This window comes from Passer domesticus, chromosome 13 (genome assembly GCF_036417665.1).
Source record: "Passer domesticus isolate bPasDom1 chromosome 13, bPasDom1.hap1, whole genome shotgun sequence".
NCBI classification, from domain to species: domain Eukaryota; kingdom Metazoa; phylum Chordata; class Aves; order Passeriformes; family Passeridae; genus Passer; species Passer domesticus.
In genome coordinates, this window is record NC_087486.1 from 8,720,534 (window position 1) to 8,743,497 (window position 22,964).

The window sequence follows — 22,964 nt, forward strand, 5'->3', positions numbered from 1 at the left end:
GGCGAGGGGTAGTGAAGAGGAGAAATAAAAGAAGAGCTAAAAGAGGAGCTGGGTATTTTTCACACATTTGAGTTATGCAGATGACTCTGAGCATGTGGGATTTCAGTTTGGGCTTTTAATAGAAGGAGAATTATCAGGGTATTTCTGTGCCAGAGCAAGCAAAACAACCTGAGTCATTTGTGTTCTGTACTTGACACCCTCTTTCTCTTTTTTTGCCTCCTACTCCTGGGTTTCACCAAGGTAATAACGACCAGGGAGAAAATCTAAAGCCACGATGGGCAGTAAATGCTGTTGGCAGCACAGAATGTGGCACTGAGCTCCAGCTGCCAGCAAAGGTGGCTGGAAGGATGTGCATGGCTGCCCTGTGCTCCTTGGAGAGTGATAGTGACTGCTCATGAAAGCACCAGCAAAAAATGATGGCAGACCAGGATCAGAGAGGAGAAATGCTCTTCCCTTCCACTCAAGTAACTATTAGGCCTATCAATGTTGATCCAGCCAAATCTGATTCCCCTCATTCCCAGTGCTCAGGTTTGATCACCTGGTGCCCTCAGGCAATTCAAACCAAGCAAAAACCCAACCAAGCACTGTCATCACTTTTCATATTTATATTTTTGATTTTATTTTTAATTTTTATTAAAAAACAACCATTATTAAAAATTAATCATTTACTGGAAGGCTTCAGCCAGGGAGAACTCTCATTTCAAATCTCATAAACAAAATGCAGCACAGTTATAACCCATAGGCACAAAAAAAAGACCCCAGTAAAAAAAAAAATTAATACTTCAAACCATAGCTTATAACTGCAATTTTCTCAATGTCAATGGAGAGAATTTTGTTAAAAGCCTGCAGATCAGAATTTCATGGAAGACTTTTAAAATCCAAGGGAAGAAGGAAGGACATGCTTGTTTAAAAAATAAAAGGCCCTTGGATGTACCTATCAAGCCCAAAACATTGAAAGTTGGAGAATAATTTTATTTAAAAAAGAAACAAAACAAAAATTAAACAAAACAAACAAAAAAACTCAAAATATTTAATTGGTCTGGGAAGTCAAAACCAAATAAAAATGGTCTTAAAATATATACATATATATGGCTTTTCATTTCTTCTATCCGTTTCATTGCAAAGAAAAATAAATTTAAGGGTGGCATTTGGTTTTTGAAAAGGTTCTGTCCTTCTCTTCAGCTGTCAGCTGGAGTGGATGGGATGGAGGCGCTGACTTGTGGCTGCTCACGATGGGCTCAGAATCCCCCCGAGTTCTCCTTCATCCTCGCCAGTATCCGGGAGTACACGGGGGCTGCCAGGGAGAAGAGCAAAGTTGGGTGGGCACACACAAAGCACCCCCTGCCCCTCTCCTCCCAGTCATGCTACATCTTGCTTAGAGCAAGAGAACAGGAGAAACCTCTTTAAGGGATGGGGGGACACAATGGAAATTAGAGAAGTTGTTTTACCTAGTCGAGGATTCCTCTGAGAAACCTGCATGGGAAGAAAGCGCAGGTTTGCATAAATGCAACACTCCAACAGCCACAAGAACAGTTTGTATGTCAATGTAGTTATCCTTGGTCTCCAAAAGCTATGGATGGATGACTCTTCATTACTGGAAGCTGATATATAATAGTACCATGCCAAGGTTACTTTCACAGTGTGCTGCAAACTGAAGCTTTGTGTTGCAAAATGTATTATTATTTCTTATATTATTAAATCATGCAAGACCAGAGGATGGATCATTCCATGAAACACATGCACTCACTTTCCTTGGTAGCCAGCCATATGAATGTGACATGATCTTCCAATAATTATTACCAAAATGCAATTTCAGCAGTTCTGCAGTGTGAGGTTTTTACCTTGGATAATGCAGATGCCTGTTTGAAGATTTCTAATGCGGGATCTGCAGGCTCATCACCTCTTTCTTGTGGCCTTGAAGCTAAGGGTGGGACATTGAGAGCATTGAAATACTTGTCAGAGCATGCAGGCTGCTTCCTTCCACTATTTTCTGCTGAAAATCCCACTACAGACTAATCTCTCCTCACCAAACTGAAGCAATTCCCCCATGTCCCCAGTCCCTCCCAAAGCAGTTTTGCTGTAACAAGGTGCTCTGGACATTTCTCTCCGTGGACCTACCCTGTGGCTGTAAGACAGAATTCACAGCATAAACGACACCATTTGTGGCCATGATATCGCTTTCAGCAACAGGCTCCTTGTTGATATGTATTACGTTGTTCTTCTGTTCAGTGAAAGAAAAAATTAAAAAATAGAAAATGAGAATCTTCTGTCATTCAATGTTACTAGAAAAACCCTTCACTTTGCATTCATTCGTTTACTGGATGGTTGAAGGAATTCCTCTTGCCAATTAAGGAGAATATAAAGACAAATTATAGCCTGAGCAGTTTGCCCTGGAATGGCTGGGAGGCTTTGGACTTCCTCAGTGCAACTGGCTGAGAATGCTGTGCCATGGCAGCACAGCACATCCACCAGCAGGATGGCTGTGGAGATGGGATCAGGAGAGGGCAGAGCAGGACTGGACATGGGAAGAGTCCAGGGTGCACATTGGCCATTCAGTGCACCTAGAAACAGTCCCTTCCATTTTTGTCCTGTTTTCTTATGCATAGAGTGCATAGATTGCTTATTTTCTGAAGTATTTTTTTTCCTCAGTAGAGGATTCTGCATTCCCTTATGTAGTGTAGAGTTTTTGAAATGAAATTATATATCTAAATAAACTCTGCTGTGCTAAGGGAGCTCATGCAGAGATCATTTTCATTACACAAAACGATACGTTAGCTGAACAACCTATTCATTTCATTTATTTATGTTTCCCCCCCCCCCATGACTCAGGGTTAAATTTATAGCAGCTCCTGGAAATCATTCACAACTGGTCTTCTGGGGAGAAAGCTGAGGCAAACCACATTTCATTCTTCCAGCTTGTGGAATTGAGCAATGGCAACAGTCCCTCCAGTAGAGCCCAGAAAACACGGGTGGGACCATGGATCCCACACCACCCAAAGGAGCACAGACATGCCTTGGTCCATGACATGGACAACCCAACACTGGGCAGCCCTGCTGACCCCAGAAGCCCATCTGAGGTGACTCACCATGCTGACTTCCAGTTTGTCCCCCTGCATGGATTTCAGCCTCACCAGGGCAGTGACCGCGCCGCTCACCAGGATCTCGTCAGCCACGTGGAACTTGAGGATGTTGGCAAGCTCCTTGGCATTACCTGGGGGAAAAAACCATTTACATCTGTAAACCAGCACCAGCACTTGCTTCCCATATTTCACAGGCTGGAATGGAATTACTTGGAAAACACCATAATTTCCTGGAAGTGTGAAGAAACAATTGAAAAAATAAACCAAAACTGAAAAGCAGGCAAAGGGACCTAATTAGGGCATTGAGCCTGTTCCTGCCCGGCAGATCAGGTTCCCAAATCCAGAAAGACACTCTCCCAGTGTCCCACCTTGGTACCTACCAAGCCTGCCCTACACATGAATTCTCTCTTTCTTGGGTTTTCATCCCTCATTCTCTGAGTGTTCCAAGTGAGAACCTGCTTCTGGGAATGAACCTGCTTCTCTTGCTGCTTTCACTTCTCAAGGAAGTCTGGGATGGGGTGGGGAAAGACCCATGTGAAATAAGGAAGCAGATAGGGCATTCTGGTATTTTCAAATGTCACCAAGGCCAGTGTCACTTGGCAACAATCCTCACAGCTGGGTAGGAAGGGGAAAAGTGCAGGAGAAGTGACACTAATGTCTCATGGACTGATGCCCTGATACCGCCCCACTGAGTCTCTACTCATACAGCCCTGCTTTGAAACAAATTTTAGGAAGATAAGGTGCTTTCCCTGCACCTTCTATTTTCCAGAAGAGGTGGTGAGGTGTGCAGCTTGGGCCAGTAGCACTTCTCCATCTTCTCCTTCAGAGGACACAAGCCCCACAGACAGACAGAGTCACTGACAAGCCCCACAGACAGCTAGTGCAAAGGTGGTCTCCATGCACAGAGCAGCTCCCTCAGCAAGGGGGCTTTTTCTTTCAATGCTTTCAAAGATTGTATGCAAGTGTTTTTCCATTATGGTTTTCCTTATGGTGGCCACAGTTCACTCTGCACATCCTCACCAGCACAATCCACTTCTTCATCAGAGGCATAAGCTAAACATTTGTGTGAGAAGAGAACATCTGAAGTGTCTGCATCTGGGAATCTTCATTCCTGCAGCCATTTGCAATGGCTGCAAAACACTTTTGAAATATTTATATGTTAAGCATAAGACTGGACTGATATTACTGCTTCCTCATCCCTGCACTTAAAAGGATAACCAGCTACCATGGGCAGATGCTTCCCAAATTATGATGTCAATGTTTGGCTCGGTTTTAATGACAAGAAGACATTACATTCAAATACCTGACATTGTTTCCAGCCACAACCAGTTCTCAACATGAACAAAATAAAAGATCATGCTGCTTATCCAGAAGGGAGTTATTAAACATTCCCGTGCTTTTTTCCACACCCAGCCTGCATGCCTTTGCTTTTCAGGATACTGGTCTTTGTCTGAGCTGGAATGGTGCCTTCCCTGGATTAGACTGGACCTCCTGCTTTGTCCATGTACATGGAGAAGGAGAAACAGCCACAGCCTTTTATTACTTAAATTTCATACAGTGTAACTTGAGGCTGTATGTGGATTATGTCTTCTCTTTGCAAAATTTACTGCAGACACCCTGATCCTGTGTGGTCAAGAGTCACATTCTCACTTCTTTCATCCCTGAAAAAGGCAGGGCCCTCACTGGTTCTTTTAGAAATATCTGGGAGTTATCTCACTTAGACCACCACTACAGCCAAATTAGAAGTCACAGTGAGTTTGTGACACACACTACAAAGAACACAGGCAGTATAAACCCCACTTTTGGAATTCAGTGCCACTCTCTGCATCCTCAGCTTCTGCTCATACAACTCCGTTGGGTAGGAAGCTCATGCTTCCAAAAGACAGAGCCAAGGAATGAGATTAACAGAGAAATTTGGCCATTCTTCCCGGAATCACAGCAGTCACACACAGCAGCTCATCACCCAAATGTTCTGGAGATGCTCACCCAGCAGCTTGTTGAGCTCCCCCTGGGGCATGGCTTGGAAAGCTTCGTTTGTGGGAGCAAACACCGTGAAGGTTCCCGGCCTGTTCAGGTTCTCTGTCAGCCCTGCAGACTGGATTGCAGCCACCAAGGTACTGCAAAGCAAACATGCATCAAATGCTTCACTGCAAACCACTTCACTGGTCAGATGAGTGCTGGGCTCAAGAGAGAGCTGGGGAGTTACAACTGTGAAATCCTGCTGGGGTGCAGCAAGTCAAATAGCCAAAATGGTGAGTAGGGAGGAAATGAGCCTGTGGGGTCCAACCAGAACATCTGAAAAGTGGCAAAGCAACCTGGGAGTGCTGACTCCATGGGGACCAGAGGGTATGGGGAGTCAGAGAGGTCTGGCTGCAGCGGATCTGATGGGCAGAGATGGCTTCAGAGCCAGATTCTTGTGGTATTAGGGAAACCACTTACTCTTGGCTCACAGTTGATTGAGCGTTATTTGAATTTTCACCCCCTATAATTTAGAGAGACCATGCTTTTGGATGACTTTTCTATGCTAAAAAACATATACATTGTCATGACTATGACCCATAATAAATAGAAACTGCTTTGGCAGCTTTTCTGATTCTAACTGGCACTGGGGAAGAGCAGAAAGGTCACCTGAAGCGATGGTCTGCCTTGAGAACATCCATCACGGAGCCAGTCGGAGGAGTCAGCATTTTGTCCACACTAAAGAGGGTCCCAAACCTTCCCCTCTTGTCATGGGCAGCAATGCAGGCGTTCTCAATGCACAGGTTCTGCAAACACAATCACAGAAAAGAAGGCTTCATTAGAATATGCTTCAAAAGAGAGATGCTGGTGCTTTCCACAGTGCTCACTTCCCCTTTTTACACGATAGCTGCACATCAGAACACTGAACACCACCCAGCCCTGGAGCACAGCACAAACAAAGGACTCACATTGCGGTACACAAAAACTCTCAGCTCCTTGTCCCCCAGGGTCTGCAGTTTCTGCCCATGATACAGATATTTAGAGGAGAGCTGGTCTTTAACAATGTGGTTCAGAAGCAAGTTTCTCATGTTGCTGTCAATAACAGGGAGTCCATCTGCAGCAGAAAGTGTGGAAAGAACCAGTGATTCACTTAAAATGGCTATTGAGACACTAAAAACCATTCAAATACAGAGCATTATCCACATCAGTTTTGAATTGTAAACCTGGATGCCACTGCCTCGAGGCATTTGAGAGAGGATTTGCATACTTGTGCACTGAAATTTGGCTGAAAACTGTTTGAAGGAGATCTGTGGCGCAAACTGATGGAAGGAAGAGATTTAATCCCTGGTTTACCTTTGAACACATTATTCACTGGGGCAAGGAGGGTCACTCGCTCACTGCCAGTTAGATGAGAACTGAGCCCAGCTTGTCTGAAAAGGTCTGTAGACTTGGAAACTTCAGATTCTTGCGCCAACTCAAACACAGTCTTAGCTGAAAAGAGAAACAACACATAGTAACCTTGCATTAAAGGTTATCCACTCATCATGGATATGCCCTCTAAATCCAGGATTTCCTTGGCAAAACAGACAAAAGACAGGCAGCAGAAAGAACACTGCAGAGAGGCAGCAGTACCTGAGTCTGGGATCAGCAGCTCATTGACAAAATGCACAACGCCGTTGGTTGCCAGGACGTCCTTGTTGGCAATGATGGGCCTCCCGTTGAGGGTCAGCTCTTCCCCGCTGCAGCCCACGTCCAAGGTGGTTCCTTCCAGGGTCTCCATGGTCAGGCCAGCAATGATGGCCTCAGCACACATGGCTGACTTCAGGATGTGATGGTTCAGCAGGTCTGTGAGAGAGAAGAGTGCCTTACTGAGCTGCAAAGACCAGCTGTGTAAGTATTGCAGCTTTCAGGGATCCTGTTCCATGGCCAGGGTGTACTCCACAAAATGCAGTCATTTTAAATTGAGCTGATTTCCATTCCACAGCCTGTGAAATAAAATTACTAAAAAGAGTCACTTTTTATACACTTTTGCCAACTTCAAAAGGTTTCATGTGGGTACTCAACTCACTTGTCAGGGGAAGTTACATTGATTGGATTTTACTTTTCTTGCATCTTGCTGGATCAATAGAAATCACCACCTCAAAAAGTGATAAAGAAAACTCAGAAAAGAGACTGCTTCAACTCCCTCATCCATATCTGGATGCCACTCCTGCCATGTCTACACATCTCCAACCAAAGGGAGCTGGGCTGTCCAGGTCAAAAAGATGGACTCTGTCCCATCTGTTCACTGCAGCTATTGTCAGAGTGTACCAAGAAGCTGTTGACTTGTCCTTGAGAAAAAATTTAGAAGGACTGAAAAATACTCTTCAGTCTCTCAATGGCCTCAGTAAACAAGCACTTACCCCTCAGGGCTTCTGGGTCTCCCAGGATCCTGTTCAGTGTTTCTCGTGGGATCTTCTCAAAGGCCTCGTTGGTGGGAGCCAGGAGTGTGTACTGGCCTTCACTTTCCAGCAAGCTGCTGAGGTCAGATGCAGCCACAGCAGTCTTCACAAAAATAAGGAGAGAGGGAAAAACACATTCAGCCAGAATACAAGGGTCAGAAACTTTGTCCAGGGACACTGGACAGACTTATTAAGGCTTTTATAATTTCAGAGGACTTACAAAAAATCCTGAATAGCTTCATTCAGCACTTTGGTCCCTTTATAAATTTGACCCAGCACCATGGTTCTCTGGTGTTCCAGAAATTTGAGTACAAGAGCCCCTTTTTTTGGCAAGACTGAGAGCTAGTTCAAATTCCCAGATATGCCTGGAAAGGCTCACAGTACTTCCAGTGAATAATTCAGATCAGAACCCACATCTGGCTAACTGCAAATCCCCTGTGCATTTTCCTTAATTTGACAGATACCAAGGCAAATAAATCAGGACACATCAAATTGGAACAGTTAATATCTCCTAAGGCTAAGACTCCCCTATAAGAGTGAGGAGACAGACTCAGTCTCTGTTTTCTGAGCAGCCATAGAAGGGTGACAATTATTGTTATAAAACCCTACTTGCACTGATAGCAAGCACTTCTCTTCCTAAATCAAAATGAGCTACATTGGTGCAAGGATTTCATCAGCAGCTCCAGGGTCACAGCCCAAGACACTGGCAAAGCTCTTCAGGACAATTCATGGGGGGTGGGCTGCCTGAGCATCTTTAAGGAGACCTGGAGCAGCCGTGTGCTGACTGACCCGGAGGGTTTCCAGGCTGTCCTCAGTCTCAATGATCTGCTGGATGGTGTTGGTGGTGGTGGCAATGACTTTGTCGATGACATGAACCACTCCGTTGGTGGCGTGGTGGTCAGCTTTCAGCAGCCTGGCACAGTTCACAGTCACAATCTGCAGAGGGAAAGGCCCATGGGGTGTTACATGCACTAAAACCAGAAGGTAAAGCAGCCTCTGCTGCTTTTCTATTTCTATTTCAAATGCAGTGAGCATTTTGAGTCAGCAAGAGCAGGAATTCTATTTCCTTAAAATACCCACCAAAAGTGAGAATGTTCTATCAAGAATGTTTGAAATATTTAAAGTTTAAAGAGCTTTGAAAATCATCAGTGGTTTTTTCTACCCTCAAGACTAAGAAAATTAGGCAGAACCAATACTTGGGCAAGCAGAGTTACACAGCAGCATGGGCTGAAACAGCATTGAGGAAACCATCTGTTTAAAAATATAATTTTCAAACTCCTTCATAGTATGTATCTTAATTCAATAGCTGTCAACCTAAGCATACAGAGTCCTGGAGGTCCCAGGACAGTGCAGGAGCTGCAAGACAGCTGGAAAGCAAGCCTGCTGTGGGTAGGTTTAATATGAGAAAGAACTTTACTGCAGGTGAGCATGCACTGGAACAAGCTGCCCTGAGAGGGTCTGGGCCCTCCCTCACTGGAAACATCCAGAACTGTGTGGACACAATCCTGTGCCATGGGCTCTGGGATGACCCTGCTTGAGCGGGGAGGTCGGACCAGGTGACCCACTGTGGTCCCTCCCAGCCTGAGCCAGCGTGGCTCTGTGAGGGCCTTACCCCGTTGGGATAGTGGTGGATCTGGATGGGCAGGTTCTGGTACATGGAGTTGAGCGTGGTGCCGTGTTTCAGGTCGTCTGTGAGGACCCGTTTGTCCACCATGTGGTAGCGGAGGGCATTGAGCAGCTCAATGTTAACGTTGCTCACTAAGGAATCCAGAGTTTCCTGAAAACCAGAAAAATCAATTCTTCAGTACTGAGTGCAATTAGGCATCTGTTAGAGAGTACCAGGAGGTCTGGCTGCTCCCAGGGTGCTCCCAAGGTGGGGGTGTGGGCATGAATATTAAGTGATTCATTCAGCCTCATGCCATTTGTGTAAATTAAGAGCTCAGCTTTCTCAAATCTTTATCTTTTGCCATACAAAAGCAGCCAAGAGCTCTGACACCCAGTCCTCGGCACACAAAGGGATGATTGCTCCAGAGTGGGATCATTGCATTGAAATGAGCAGGAAGGCAAAAGGGCCACTGACAAATACACTAAAAGATCCTTCCCAACAGCATCATCCCTGCAAGGGGCTCTGCTGGGGCATTTGGGGCAGAGGCTTAGCAGTGGTAGGACCCATAAATATCCCCTCTCCCTGCCCTGGTAGTGCTCTTGTTCACAGGGATGCTCGACTGGGATGGGAGCAGCAGCAGGACAGCAGTGACCACTCCAGGAGTGGAAATATCACAAGTCATGGAAGGAGAAAATCAAAATGACTGTAAAGGGATGTGTATCTAATTGAGCATGGGACACAGTCATGTGGGAATTACTGAGGCTCCCTCTGGGACTGGCTATTTGTACAAATTAAGAACAACCAGAATGGCGATGTAAGGGTCAACAAGAAAACTGGTAAGGGATGGGAAGCTTCTTGCTGTAGGTTTCAGTTCAATCCCTAATGGCAACAGGCAGGGAAAACAGAGTGAGGGGATTTCTACATCCACATCTCTCTGGTGAAGGGATCCTTCAGAAAGCTCTGGAGCTGATGGACCAGTGCAATGAAAACCATCCTGGAAATCCACAGTCCTTCCTCTATCAGTACTATACCTATCCTGCCAGACCCCTCAGAGCTGGATCTCCACTAGGGAAAATGAGTGGAAGAGGAGGAAGCAGAGGAATTATCTTACAGCAGACAAGGATGCCCAGGCCTCATTGCTGGGAGCAAAAATAGTAAAACTTCCAGGTCCTTCGATTTCTGGCCTTAGGTTGGAGCGGTCGGAGTAGAGCTGTGTGGTGGCAGACCCAACTACTCCCAGGGTTTCATAGATGTTGGAAAGTGGCAGAGCTGAAAGAAGAGAAGGTTAAGTTCACAAAAACATCATTACTCCTTCTGGCTGAGTTAAAGCATAGCTGGTGAGAACGCTGGGAAATGAAGCACACCAGGGGATTGGTGTCTGTTCAATAATTAGATAATAAATAATCATAGCCTGACAGCTTCACCCTCAATTACAACAGTAATCCAGGATCTACTGTATTCTTGCAAGTTTGAACGACTTATTCTGCATTTATACAAATGTGATTTAGGCAAGCAAAGATATTGATTGCTTTCAGCCAATCCTGTTTGTATTCAGGCTTTTGGGATTTGGTGTTGGACGCTGCTGGTCTCAGTGTCCACTGACCATGTGCAACAGCCCATGTGATTAATTTGGATCCATCAGACTTTTGTGGAAGTGTTCCGAAAGCAAAAGTAGAATATGGCTTTCTTAATTGCCCAATATCAATCAATCCCCCCAATATCAACTGTATTTTCTCCTAAATAAAAGTTTGCTAACCCCATGCTTGCTAAAATGTTCAAGGCCAGTTTGGATGGGGCTTGGAGTAACCTGGTTTAGTAGAAGATGTCCCTGCCCATGGCAGGGGTTGGAACCAGATGATCTTTAAGTTTCCTTCCAGTACAAACCACTCTATGAATCTATGAAAATAAAAATGAGCAGAGATTGGCAGAGCTGGCTATTACTTTCATTCCTCTGAATTGACTTTCCAATACAGATATATTACTTGCTGGAATAAGTAGTTCCCTATGGCCTTCCCATGCTCGATTAAGTTCAATTACATCCAAGGTTCTAAGTTGTCTGGAACATTTAGCATGCTTTGGAGCTGATCTGACTCTTGGCTGGTGCTCCACCGAGTCCATTTTGGACTTGTTCACGGCAATATTGTGCAGAAATTGCAAAAAATCAAATCCACTTTGGGCAATTTTCTAACATTTCCCTTTACTAGGCAGCTGTATAATTTTAAGAAGTCTAAAAAATGTCAAACATATTTTTACCAGCTGGGCAGCCTTTTTCTCCAGGAACTTTTTCATATCCAGGACAGCACTCGTAACTGATTACTCTGCAATAAGAGATGGATACAGCAGATTAACCAGCAGTGTCTCACAGCTTTTTCTCTGTTTGATAACATTCTGGGTCTATCCATATTGGGGATGTTTCCAAGCAGACTCTTCATTAGAAATAAAGACTTCAACAAAAGACTAACCACACATTTATCTCCTTCAGGGCTGCATGTTGCCAATTTCTCCACAGAACAAAAGCAGACACAATTTCTTTTCAAAAATACATTTTCCAGGAGACTTTATAGAAACCGTGGATGAAAACTGATTCCACAGTCCCAACAAGACTGCCAGTGCTGGTTCATCTGGGCACATTTCCCATGGGATTTGGGGATCTCCTTGGTTGACTGCTGCTGTCACATCTCATCACTGCTCAGGCAACACCCGCAGCTCCACTGTGGCTGTTTGACCAAACCAGCCAAGCATTTCCCTCTCATTTCACCCTGTGTCTGTCCACCACCAGAAATTATTTGCTAACTTATAGTAAAACCCACAAGACAGACCTGGAGGGAAGAGAAAACCCTGTTCTCAGATAGGTGCATTGGCACAAGGACTTGGGAACAGCTCTGCAAGGAGAAATTCCACCAGTGGTGGATGTGCATCCACAGGCAGCCCGGGCAGCACCACAGCACAGCTGTGTCCCTGGGAGCAGCCTCAGAGCAGCATATCCTTCTGATGGCAGCACTTTCCCCCTGTAAAACCAAGGGGGCCAGAGGCATCATCCTGGGCTGTCCTGACAATCTGAAGACCCTAAATAAGCAAGAGCTGCCTGAAAACTGCATCCAGCATCTGCAGCTCAATGGAAACAATCATCTGATTCTCAAAGGTGGCCATTTGAGGGAACATGGCTTGATATTAAGAAGGAGAAGAAAAAAAAAAAAAAAAAAAAAAAAAAGGAAAAGAGAAAAAAGATCAATCCAGAAGTTGCCTGCTTATTTTTCCCAGGGGATTCTTTCACGTCCTGCTCTATGCTTGGTGTGAAAGTAACAAGGCCACCTGATTGATGGGCTGAGAGAGCCAGGGAATAGGTGTTCCTCCCAAAGACAAACATTTCCTCTGTGCTCCCAGCTGAATTTGAGACAAGTAGGATGCTGTATTGCTGAGGGTCAGCACACTCATCCAAAGAGAGAGGAAAATCCTCCAGCTTCAGATATTTGTCATCATTTTAACAAACAGTAGAAATGCCTGGGGTTTAATAGGGAATTCTTCAGGGTAATTAAGAGCCAGAAAGTGAAACAAATACCTGCTTTTGTGTGACAGAAGCAAATAAATTCTGTGTCATGGTTTCCTAAGAGAATTACAATCCAAACCCAGACTGATTGTCTAGACATTATATATTCCATGTGGGAAAGACTTTGCCTAAAGCAATCCCTTCCTTTGACTACTGGAGATCTTAACACCCTGCTGCTCTGCTTTCCCAGCCCCCCTGTCTCGTGTTCATTGGAAACACACACTTTCTTCCCCCACCACTTCCCTCCCCTACCTCCAATTTTGCTTTTTTTCACCCTAGAAACTAAATCCAGTCTAGACAGTTCCCTTGGTTCAGACCTGTAATCAAAGATGAAGAGCTGATTAAAGAGAAATCATTCCAAAGTGCTGACGAAGGCTTTAAAAGCTTTACTTATAGATCAGTTGGAGATTAATGAGCTGCTCCAAAGGGGCAGGACATGGATGCACACAGCCTGAGGCACACTGGCTCAGAGTGCCCCTGGTGCCTGCCAGGAGGGGAGGGCACTGGGAAGGCTCAGATACCTGGTCAAATGTCCCTGCCCATGGCAGGGGGGTGGAACTGGGTGGTGCTTAAAGCCCCTTCCCAGCCAAACCATTCTGTGATTCTATGACTGCACCTCCTGCTTTTCACAGCATTTGTGGGCATCTCCAGCAGCAAAGGAAGCTCATGGCAAGAAGCACCAAGGCAGAAACGGGGCCTGCTCCACTTGGGCAGGGACTCCCTCAAGTCCCTGTCTCACTCTCCCACTGAAGGTGGCCTCCAGCATCACCTGGAGTGTGTCTGGCACATCACCACCCTGAGCTCTGGCAAACTGCTGCAAAGGCCAGAGGAACACAGAGAACACTGAGGTGCTCAGCCAAGGGCTGGCACCTACAAGGAGCCAGAGATGAGGGTTATAAAACACAGCTTCAGGCATTTGGTGTCCCATGGCTGGTGGACCAGGTGGAAACAAAAGACCACCCAAAGGCACCATTGAAGGGGCTGCTCAGGGTGGCCCCAGGGCATGTCCCCAGCTGGTCCTGCAGCCACCTCCAGTCCTCGGAGAGGAGCAGCAGAGCTGTGCCTGAAGGATGCTCTGCATCTCAGGGCTGCCTTCCCCCACATCCCCGGGGCAGGGAGGCTGCTCTGGGCACGTCCTGCTGCAGCTGGCTGAGCCACACTCTGCTGCCCAGGGAGGAGAACTTCCCCTGAGCACCTCCCAGCCACTCTCCACACCGTGGGCTCTGCACAGAAGCCTCTGGAACTGCCCAGGCTATCCCTGTTTCTGCTGCCTGCTCTGGCCCAGCCCATGCACCGGGACACGGCGGATGCTGTGGGTTAGGGCAGCACTGCCCTCACACAAAGAGCATTTGTCATCCACTCTGCAATGCCTCAGCCACAATTTCCTGACCTCCTCAATGAGTAATTTCAAGTCAAATCTATAGTTTTTTTGCCTCTGGTTTTGAAACACTATTTCTTTAATGTCTATTTGTGTCTGCCTGCAGAAGCAAGCTCCTTTAGTTTAGGTTTTTATTAGTCATTGTTCCACTGCTGTTGCATTCTTAGGAGCTGAAATTAAATTTAAAGTGCATTTTTCAAGGTAATAAAAATAAGCTTAGGCATATATTAGTGAAAAAGATCCATTTGTAATAATTTCCTGTAATAAAGCCCATATGTTTTGTTTTTGTAAAATAAATGCCAGTAATTTTTTTCTAAACTGGGGAAAGTACAACACACATGAAAAAAGGAAAGTTAATTTAAAAGGGAAAAAAAGGAATCCATTAATGGGTTATTCCTCAAAAAATAATCAAAACCAAAATTTATGAGTTGTCTTCATCCTCAAGACGAAACAGTGTGTGGAGATGTGTTCCACTGCAACCCCAGTTCTGGAAGAATGAGTCCAGTGCACAAGGAAAGGAGAAAAATATAAAATACACAGGCAAAATGGTGAAAATATACTCTGAATGAACTACTTCTTTGACTTTGGAATAACCAACAGTGGAAAGTTACCTAATTACCAAAACACTTTTGTCTCAGCCCTCCTTGAAATCAAAGCAGTGTCTGACTTCTTGCCAACTATCTTATCTCATTTCATCAGCGAAGATAAAAACTCTACATAAATCCTCTATCTAATTTCTCTGTAACTGTGTGAGCCAATACTGTGTGAGTAGAGAAAAACAAATTAAAAAAAAAAAAGCAGATAAAGAGAGATAAATAGGTAGAAGTCTTCTTCTGGTGCATGAATTAAAATTTCCGTTGCACACAAACAGCCCCACTGGAGTTACTCCACCTCTGTGGGCCAGAAAATGCCTCCCAAGCATCAGATATAGAAAGCCCCCAGTGTCCCCAGTGAGGTGTAAACACTTTGTTTGTGCCAGCAGCCAAACAAAGAGGAGCCCAGCATGGCACCTGCTGCTCCCCAGTGCCTGAGCAGCACCCAAAGGTGAGGCACACTGAGCCACGGCTACAGCCCAAGCACAGCTGTGGTTTTCAGGCTGGCTTTCCTTGCTGCTCCAGTCACTGCAAGCCTCCTGAAGCAGGATGTGACCCTGCCACAAGGAGTGAGGTTATGCTGCAGGTGTGCAGCAACTGTTCTGCCTTCCTTGCTGAGGGATGAATTTCTCTGCTCACAGCCAGCTCTGCAGGAGCTCAGCTTCGCTCCTCAGCAGTTCCTGCTCCCTCACTGACCTCCCTCCCACTATCTGTTTGAAAAGGTGCTCAGAGCAGGAAAAGGAAAGAAACCAAAGCAGTCAAACCTATTGTCCTAGAGCCAGGGATTTTCACCTGCAACACGCATACAGCTTCTGGCACCAGTGACCCTTTAAGCAAATACAGAGGAAAACAGCCAGGTCAAATGTGAAGTAGATGAGATGGCTCAAGTGTCTCCTCCCCAGGACTGGTGTTCTCAGGTGGGCAAAACCTTTCAGGAGGAGGAGAAAGTGACCATGCTTATGCAGCTCCACCATCCCCTGGGGCTGATGGGGGATCCCTCTGCATATGAGAGGACCACCCACAAAACTTTAGGGGGAAACAGCTGACTACAGATCCCAAGCAAAGGATCCACCCACTTATGATAAATGTGCCAAATCCTGATTTTTTCCTAGGATTTAAGGGTATTCTCGAAACCTCTCAAGGACCAGCTCAGTCCAACAGGAGGGGCCAGTTTGGAGGTTCATGCTGAGCACCATCAGCTGGGCCCACCTGATCTCCTGGGCTCTGACACCTGAGCACAGCATCAGACTCCTGACACTGCTGTAGGAATGTGACTGCTACAGCATAATGCATCCTGTCCTTTAGAGCCCAAATGACTCCTGATTGCTTCCATATGCCAGGCACAGCACGTCCAGTGGGAGCCATCACAAGCAAACATTTGTAATCAGAGCTGTCCCAGGGTCCCCTGGAAAATCTGAGTCAAGGCACGTGTCCTTTGTTCTGCACCAGCACTGCTAAAGGAGAAAGCAGGGCCCAGGCTCAGGAAGGACTGGGAGAAGACAATAACACCCATTGTGGAGATGATGTAAAGCAAAGAATAGTGAGCAAATTCTGTGGATAATGGAAAGATTACCTCATAGGTTAACAGGCAGGTTAATGGTCTGTGTGCTTTTCTCTCAGTGATGCATCACTGGGTGAGACACTTGGGTAAAAGCAGAGAAAATGAGGTAGAAGAGTTCACCCCAAATGAAAGAGTTCTCCTCAAATGAAACCATGAAATACTGCCAGATCCCAGTTATTCCACCTCCTCCTCTAGATAAGTGCATGAGTTTGTCTGTGCCAAATACAGCTGCACACTTGGTTTATGTAAGGTTAGTTTCTCACTTGCTTCAGAGCTAAAGAAATCCATGGCTGGACTGCTTTGTCTTTCAGTGACCAGAGCAGCAAAACTCTCCCACATCCACAGCTGAGTAGTGTTTTCTTTGGAGACATACTGAGCTACTCTGTTATCAGGAAAGGCAATGATGAGACCATATTGCTATGCCATAACCTTGTCCTTTCCGTGTCAAGAAGCACCATTATTCAGCCAAGATGACAGCCTGAACTCTAATCACCCAAGCTAAGCCTGCCCAAAATTTTGTTTGTAGAATTAAATGGGAGGGGATGTGGTTGCTTGCTTTTACAATATTGCTTCTTCTTTTTTTTTTTTTTTTCTTTTTCTGAAAAGACAACTGGACATAAGGAAAACAATGGTACAGGCACACTACATGGTACAGCCAGCAATACATCTGCCTGAAGGACAGAATTTTCCTCCTTAGGGCAAATTCATGTGAAGTACAATGAAAGGCCAAAAGCTGTGCACAGCCATGACTCCTGGTTTGCTTCCCTCCTCCCCACACCAACAGCACACATGAATCCTGACAGCCAGGTGTCACAGCTAAACCAGTGATGGCAACCCAAATCTGCAGGGAAGAACACCGTGTTGCTGTAGATCTAATTACAATTTATACCGAGCCATAAGGGAAACAAGTGAGATGATTTTCTTCTCTCTGTTTTTGACCCTGCAGATCCAGGATGAGACCTGACCCAGAGCTCTGATCCCACAGCTCAGGGAATCTTTGCACTGACCCTGGGTGTTGGGATGGTCCATGCTGTGGGCCAGCAAAGGAGTCCAAAAGCCCAGCCTGGACTACAGCAAGGAAAAAGATTCTCTGCTCCTGCTCTACAGCCTGGCAGAAAGTCAAGCATGCATAGCCTTAATTATCTGCTGACTGCATCTTTCAAAAGAATGTCCCGAGGCTGCTCACACAGATTCTTCATGCAACAGCTACTTGAATATTATTGTTTGCAATGTTAGACGTGGAATTGGCCTGCAAGTCTGATTAACTTTCCTGGTGGAGTCAGAGAGTGTTGGCTAAAGCTGACACCTCTTTCCTTTTATTTGTTTTCCCTTCCAAAGCAAACAGATGGAGATGAATTTTACATTCTCTCCAATATCCATCAGCTCTGGGCTGGCCTTTTTTTCCCTTTTTTATTTCTCAAATCTAGGCAGCATTGAGCCTCTCATGGAGACAGACAGTACTAGAAAACATCTGGCCCACACTTCATTACAGCACAGAGAGCTATAGAAGTATATATAGAAATGCAATTAGAATAAACCATCAGGGTTTATGTTTACATGGCACTTTCCATTCTTAACATCAGAGTGTTTTAGAAAAACAAATATTTCTTAGGGGGTAAAAAGCTAAAACAATTTTTAACACGGACACACGTGACACACACACCATGGGCTCTGACATCCCACATCTGCTTGTCTGCTTCTGCCACCCAGCACCCCCCTCCACAACGGGGTCTTTGGGGACACCCTGGCACTCAGGGACTTACGTGGACTTCCCACAGATCTTCCTCTGGTACCACTGCTTGCAGTTGGTGAAATATTTCCTGTTGGTGCCGATCAGCTTCTGCACCGCGCACACGTTGGGGCTGCAGGGAACAGAGAACAAGAGGGTCCTGTAAGCCTCCCTCCTGCCAATGCTGACCCCAACACGGAGCCAGACCCCACCTGACAGCGCCTGAAAAGCCCTGCTGGGATGGCAAGGGAGGAAACCTTGAGAGCTGCAAGTCAACTTGCTCAATTCAGGCCTACAATGATTATCATGAAATGGAGGAAGCAGTGAAAGAGATCTCTCTTGACTCTGCCAGAGCATCTCTTTCTTCACTGAGTACAAATTCTTGACTTTTTTCCATGTTCCACCTCTCACCAAAACATAAAGAAATCAAGTCAAAATCCTTTGGTCAGAATTTCCATGGTGAACAGCTACTTCAAAACTCAGCTAAAACCCAGGAAATTATGCAAGGATACAAATCCTTGCAAAAGAAACCATTATTTTATTGTCTAGGACATATAAAAAAATAAAACAGATATTTATCAGTCTACGACTTGCAACAAACCCAGAACTTTGGCTATATGATAGACTCAGCAAATTCTGGACTTGAGGGGAAAAGGAGCTGAATGAGGGGAAAAGGAGCAGTGGCACTGCCCTCCCCTGTTTCAACACACCAGATATGACAGCACAGATCAAGAGGGGCTGCACCAGCTCATAAGGTACCAAAAGCTCCTGCTCAGCAAAAAAACGTGGTGGTTGGTGATCCATGTGTGAGTAATCCTGCTGAGCGCTGACTGCTGCCCTGCAGCTTTCTAAGAAGTGGTATGACCGTGAGCAGAGATGTGGTCAAGCTGGAGCTGGGAGGTTCTTTGCTGCTGGTTTGGCCAGCACAGCACTTCCCTGCTCTGCCTGGCTCACCAGCTCTGTGGTTTGTGGCCAGCAGCCCTGGCCACGTGTGTAGGAACACATGGTCAGCACAAAAGATATGATTTATGGATCTGGGTTGCAAGGTCATCAACTGCCTCTGGGCTTGACCAGAGGTGTAGCAAATGCTCAAGCAAGCTGAGGATGCTTAGCCCAGCTGAGGCTGGATTCCCACCACCACCACCAGGTCCCAGTTGCAGCAGCATCACTAAAAGTTGGCACAGTATTGGCTGCCAAGCAGATGAAGGGAAAACAGATAATTAAGCAAAACACATAAATCATCACTTCAGCCTGTCAGAAGTGCTCTGTGCTGTCCAAGGCAGATTTTTCATTTGCACAAACGAAACTCCAGCTGGGGTCTGGAGATGCTCTTGTGAAGGTCAGGAGAACAGGCAGCAGCCTGTGTCCCGCTGTGTCTGACCGAGGCGCTGCCCGCTCGCCCCCCAAAAGGAACAAAAGCAGAGCTTGCAGCCCAACCACCAAGTCCTCCTGTGGCCGTGCTTGCTTTTCAGCGGCATCCCAGAGCGGGCCAGCCTGCCATCATTAGCATGAATTAACCTGAGGGTCTCCTATAGCTGGCTGACTCCAGTGCCAGCCTCCGCGGGAGCCTGGCTTGCCTTCAATGAGCCTTTGTTGTGCGGCTGCTGCAGGGCCTGGGGAGGCAGCATCCGACCCTGCGTGTCCCAGGCACCTTCATCCTGCCTGCCCCGAGGGGAAAGAGAGGACCCGCGGGACCTGGGGAGGCTCAGCTCATCGTTTCCCTTATGGCTGCCACATCCAGTAATGGCAGCTTGTTTCTTCATGAAAGGATTTCATTCAGTTTCTATACACAAGGCAGGGAACAAGGAGTGAGAACCTACTGAAAAAAAGTTAGAAATCACAAAACCAAACTTTCAGCTGGTGCAAACTGGCCCAGACTCAGCAACTTCCAAGCCAAATCATCACTTAGAGAGACGTCTGTGCTCTCTGACTCAGCCCACCTTGGCCACCCGGCCCTGCCGTGCCAAAATATGGTTCCAATTACATCGAAATTCCAAACCTTGCCTCGATTTTAGCATCTGGCTGACGGCAGTGGACAATCCCTCTAATATTCATCTTGACAAGCCTGGCTACTGAAGGACTTGTTTGATCACTTCTCCCACATCTCCAGGAGCAGCCTGCCAAGAAAACCCTTGTGCCTCCAGGACAGTACTTAACTGCCTTGCTCCTTCCTCCCTGCCTGGGACTGCAGCTCTGTGGGGCTGCTCCTCCCTCCCTGACTTATGGGGGAAAACTTCTTTCCAGTTTTTCCTCAGTGTGGAAAAACCCCCGCTCAGGACTGTGTTATCAATGATTCCCGCAGGCACGCTGTAGTAGCGGCTCCCTGCATTGCATGTTCTGGTTCCCTGCCCAGTCTGGCTTAAAATGAATTTGTCAACACTCTTCCCTCTCCTCGTTGGAGTTCATCACCTCTGCCATGCCGTTCCCAGCCAGCCGCGCTGACTCCAGGATAAAACTGCCTATTGTTCCCCTTCAGCCAAAGCCTTTTGCTTGGCAGCAGCAGCTGGGAGCTGCTGGGACAGGGGCTGCCCTTGGCAAGAGGCTGAGAAAAGCAGGAGTTAATGCACAGCCCCAGATACCTGCAATGGCTGTGGCCATGGTGCTCCCCAGCATCACGTTGTGCCCACAAACCTGGCTGGGTTTGGGAACAGCACTCTACATTTTCATCTTCAAATGCTAACATTCCTTATGCACTTTTCAGCTCCTCTCACTGACTTGAGCTGGTTCATTTTTAAAAAAGTTAATTAAGACGTACAAGTTTTGCTGTAGAGCCAAGCTCTGCCTCCCAACTCGCTCTCGGCTCAATGGGGGCATTGATGGTGTGGGGGATGCTCACAGCAAAGGGTGGCAGTCCTGGTTGCACACCCCTCTGGAGCTGGCTCCTGCAAAGCAACACAACACACCCCACATCCAGGAGGCTTTTGGCTGGTTTTGTGCTGCTGTATCTCTTTGGCACATCATTTATCAACGCTCAAAATTCCGTGTATGTTCAAAAGTTAGCTCGGTAAAAATCACTCTCTCCATCACAATGGGAGCAGTGAGCAAAGAGCTGTGGTCAGCTACACCGGGTTTATCTCAACTCAGATGGAAGTTCTGGCATTCCAGTTCCTCGTGTCTTCCAAAGATCTCAGGCACCAGAGTGGACCAGAGTCACATCTTACCCAGTGCCTCTGGGAATTGTGCAGGGAGTAACGTAACAAGCTTCTCTCTGCAGAGCTGAGTGCACTGCTTTACACCAGGACTGGCACAACTTATTCACCCTGAGCAAACTTCAATCTCAGGGCTATCAGCAGAGCTATTTACTTAGTTTCACATGGCACAGAGATGGTGAACAAGATTCACTGTATTTCTACATAAATCACTGCAATTCTGGCATTATTGACCCATTACAAATAAATATCAGCTCAGAATTTGCCTGTTGGATTGTGTCCCTGGTCAGGCATACAAACAGCACATCCCTTGTCATAAATCCTGACCTAGATCCCTGCCAGAGAATGTATCAAATTGCAATATTTAAATCTTGGGAGTTTTTTTAATTTAAAGCATTTCATGACCCTGCTTCCAGCAATGCAGTTAAACAGAAGCATCAACTCAATCACTGTCACCATCTCGAGAGATGGAAGCCAGCTGAAAGATCTTTTATCCTTTCACCATTCCTAATTCTTAATAAACTTTAAAAACAGTGGGAACAACTATTAACATTGGGTTAGTTTTCTGCCTATTAATGAAGACTCAAAGTACTCACTCTATAACCGGCTGTGTATCAAGCAAGAGAGGTCTACATACATTTTTCCACAGATCTTATCTTGTAAGGTTTATTAGTAAATTAGTGATTATTTTTGCCAAGAAAACTTCCAACACTAGCTGAGGTTTCCAGTCAAAGAGTAAGTTGGTGCTGAGTGCACAGAGACATTGAAGGGGTTTTTTTTCTTACAAATTTATAAAAGCGAGAACTCTTTCCACAAAATCTTTAGTGGCTCAAAATCTAGGGATTTTTATCCCCTTTTTCCTTAACAGGGATGAACTGATTAAGAAGCATTGGAGGGTCTGAACTGACATCTGCAATACTAAGTTTCGTGATGGAAAGGGGGAAAAGTTACAGAAAAAGAAAAAAGGTTACCAGGGCATGAAAGAGAAGGAGATGAAAGCAGTGGTGACCGAGAGAGCTCCGCACGCCCCTGCTCCGCGCCCGCACAAAGACCCCGGGACCCTGCCGAGCGAGGGGGAAAAGGCTTTAAAAGAGCTTTTCCCCGCTCCCTGCCTCCCTTACCCGTGCTGCCGGCCGCGGAGCCGGCTGTGCTGCAGGACCTGCTGGTACGGGGACTTGGCGGCGGCGGCGAGCCCGAGCGCCAGCAGCAGCAGCGGCAGCGGGCGCGCCATGGCCGGGCACGGCACGGACCGGCACGGCACGGACCGGCACGGCACGGACCGGCACGGCACGGCACAGGACGGGACGGGCCGGCGGCAGCGAGCCCCGTTAAATGCGGCGGCGGAGCGGGGGCGGGAGCGGCCCCGCGGGGGGAGCGGAGCCGCCCGGCCCGGCCCGGCCCGGCACGGAGGGAGGGGAGGGGAGAGGGGAGAGGGGAGAGGGGCCGCCCCCCGCCGAGGGCATCCACCCGTCCCTCCGTCCGCCCACCCGCCCTTCCATCCCTCCGTCTTCCCGCACTTGGCTCCGTCCGTGCTCCGCAGAGCCGCCGCGGTGCGCGGGGAAGCAGACAGGGATGTTTTATACCCCCCTTCCCAGAGCAGCGTTTCATCTTCAATTTCTTTTTAATCCGGACTTTTGCCTCCATCCTGCCCGCAGTCGGGACTCAGAGCGGGTGGGTGCAGTGCCACGCTCCCGGTGTCCCACCCGCTCCAGTCCCTCTGTGACTTTATATATTATAAAATAATAAATATAATATTAATATATAAACCCCTCGGTGATGCCCCTGCTTTCAGCCCAGCCCTGCCCACGCCGCGGGAATGTCACCCGCGCTGCCTCCCCAGGTCCCCTCGGTGCCTCCTGGTGTCACCCCGCTCCCAGCCGCTTCCAGCACTGGCAGGGGTCACCCTTGGCAAGAGGTTTCT

At 46.9% G+C, this 22,964-nt stretch overlaps 1 protein-coding gene across 1 annotated transcript; it reads right to left on the minus strand.

Annotated features, from left to right (window-relative positions):
• Nucleotides 1-590: 590 nt before the first annotated feature.
• On the minus strand, nt 591-22,296 carry TGFBI (transforming growth factor beta induced). The gene is made up of 17 exons (XM_064387851.1): nt 22,165-22,296; nt 17,929-18,027; nt 11,340-11,404; nt 10,198-10,355; nt 9,093-9,257; nt 8,270-8,416; nt 7,442-7,583; nt 6,672-6,884; nt 6,393-6,530; nt 6,008-6,153; nt 5,709-5,845; nt 5,067-5,197; nt 3,087-3,211; nt 2,119-2,221; nt 1,842-1,921; nt 1,449-1,473; nt 591-1,294 (listed from the first exon to the last, which is right to left on the minus strand). Exons 1-17 carry the CDS (start codon nt 22,272-22,274, stop codon nt 1,239-1,241), a joined length of 2,040 nt encoding a protein of 679 aa, XP_064243921.1. The 5' UTR covers nt 22,275-22,296; the 3' UTR covers nt 591-1,238.
• Nucleotides 22,297-22,964: the final 668 nt, after the last annotated feature.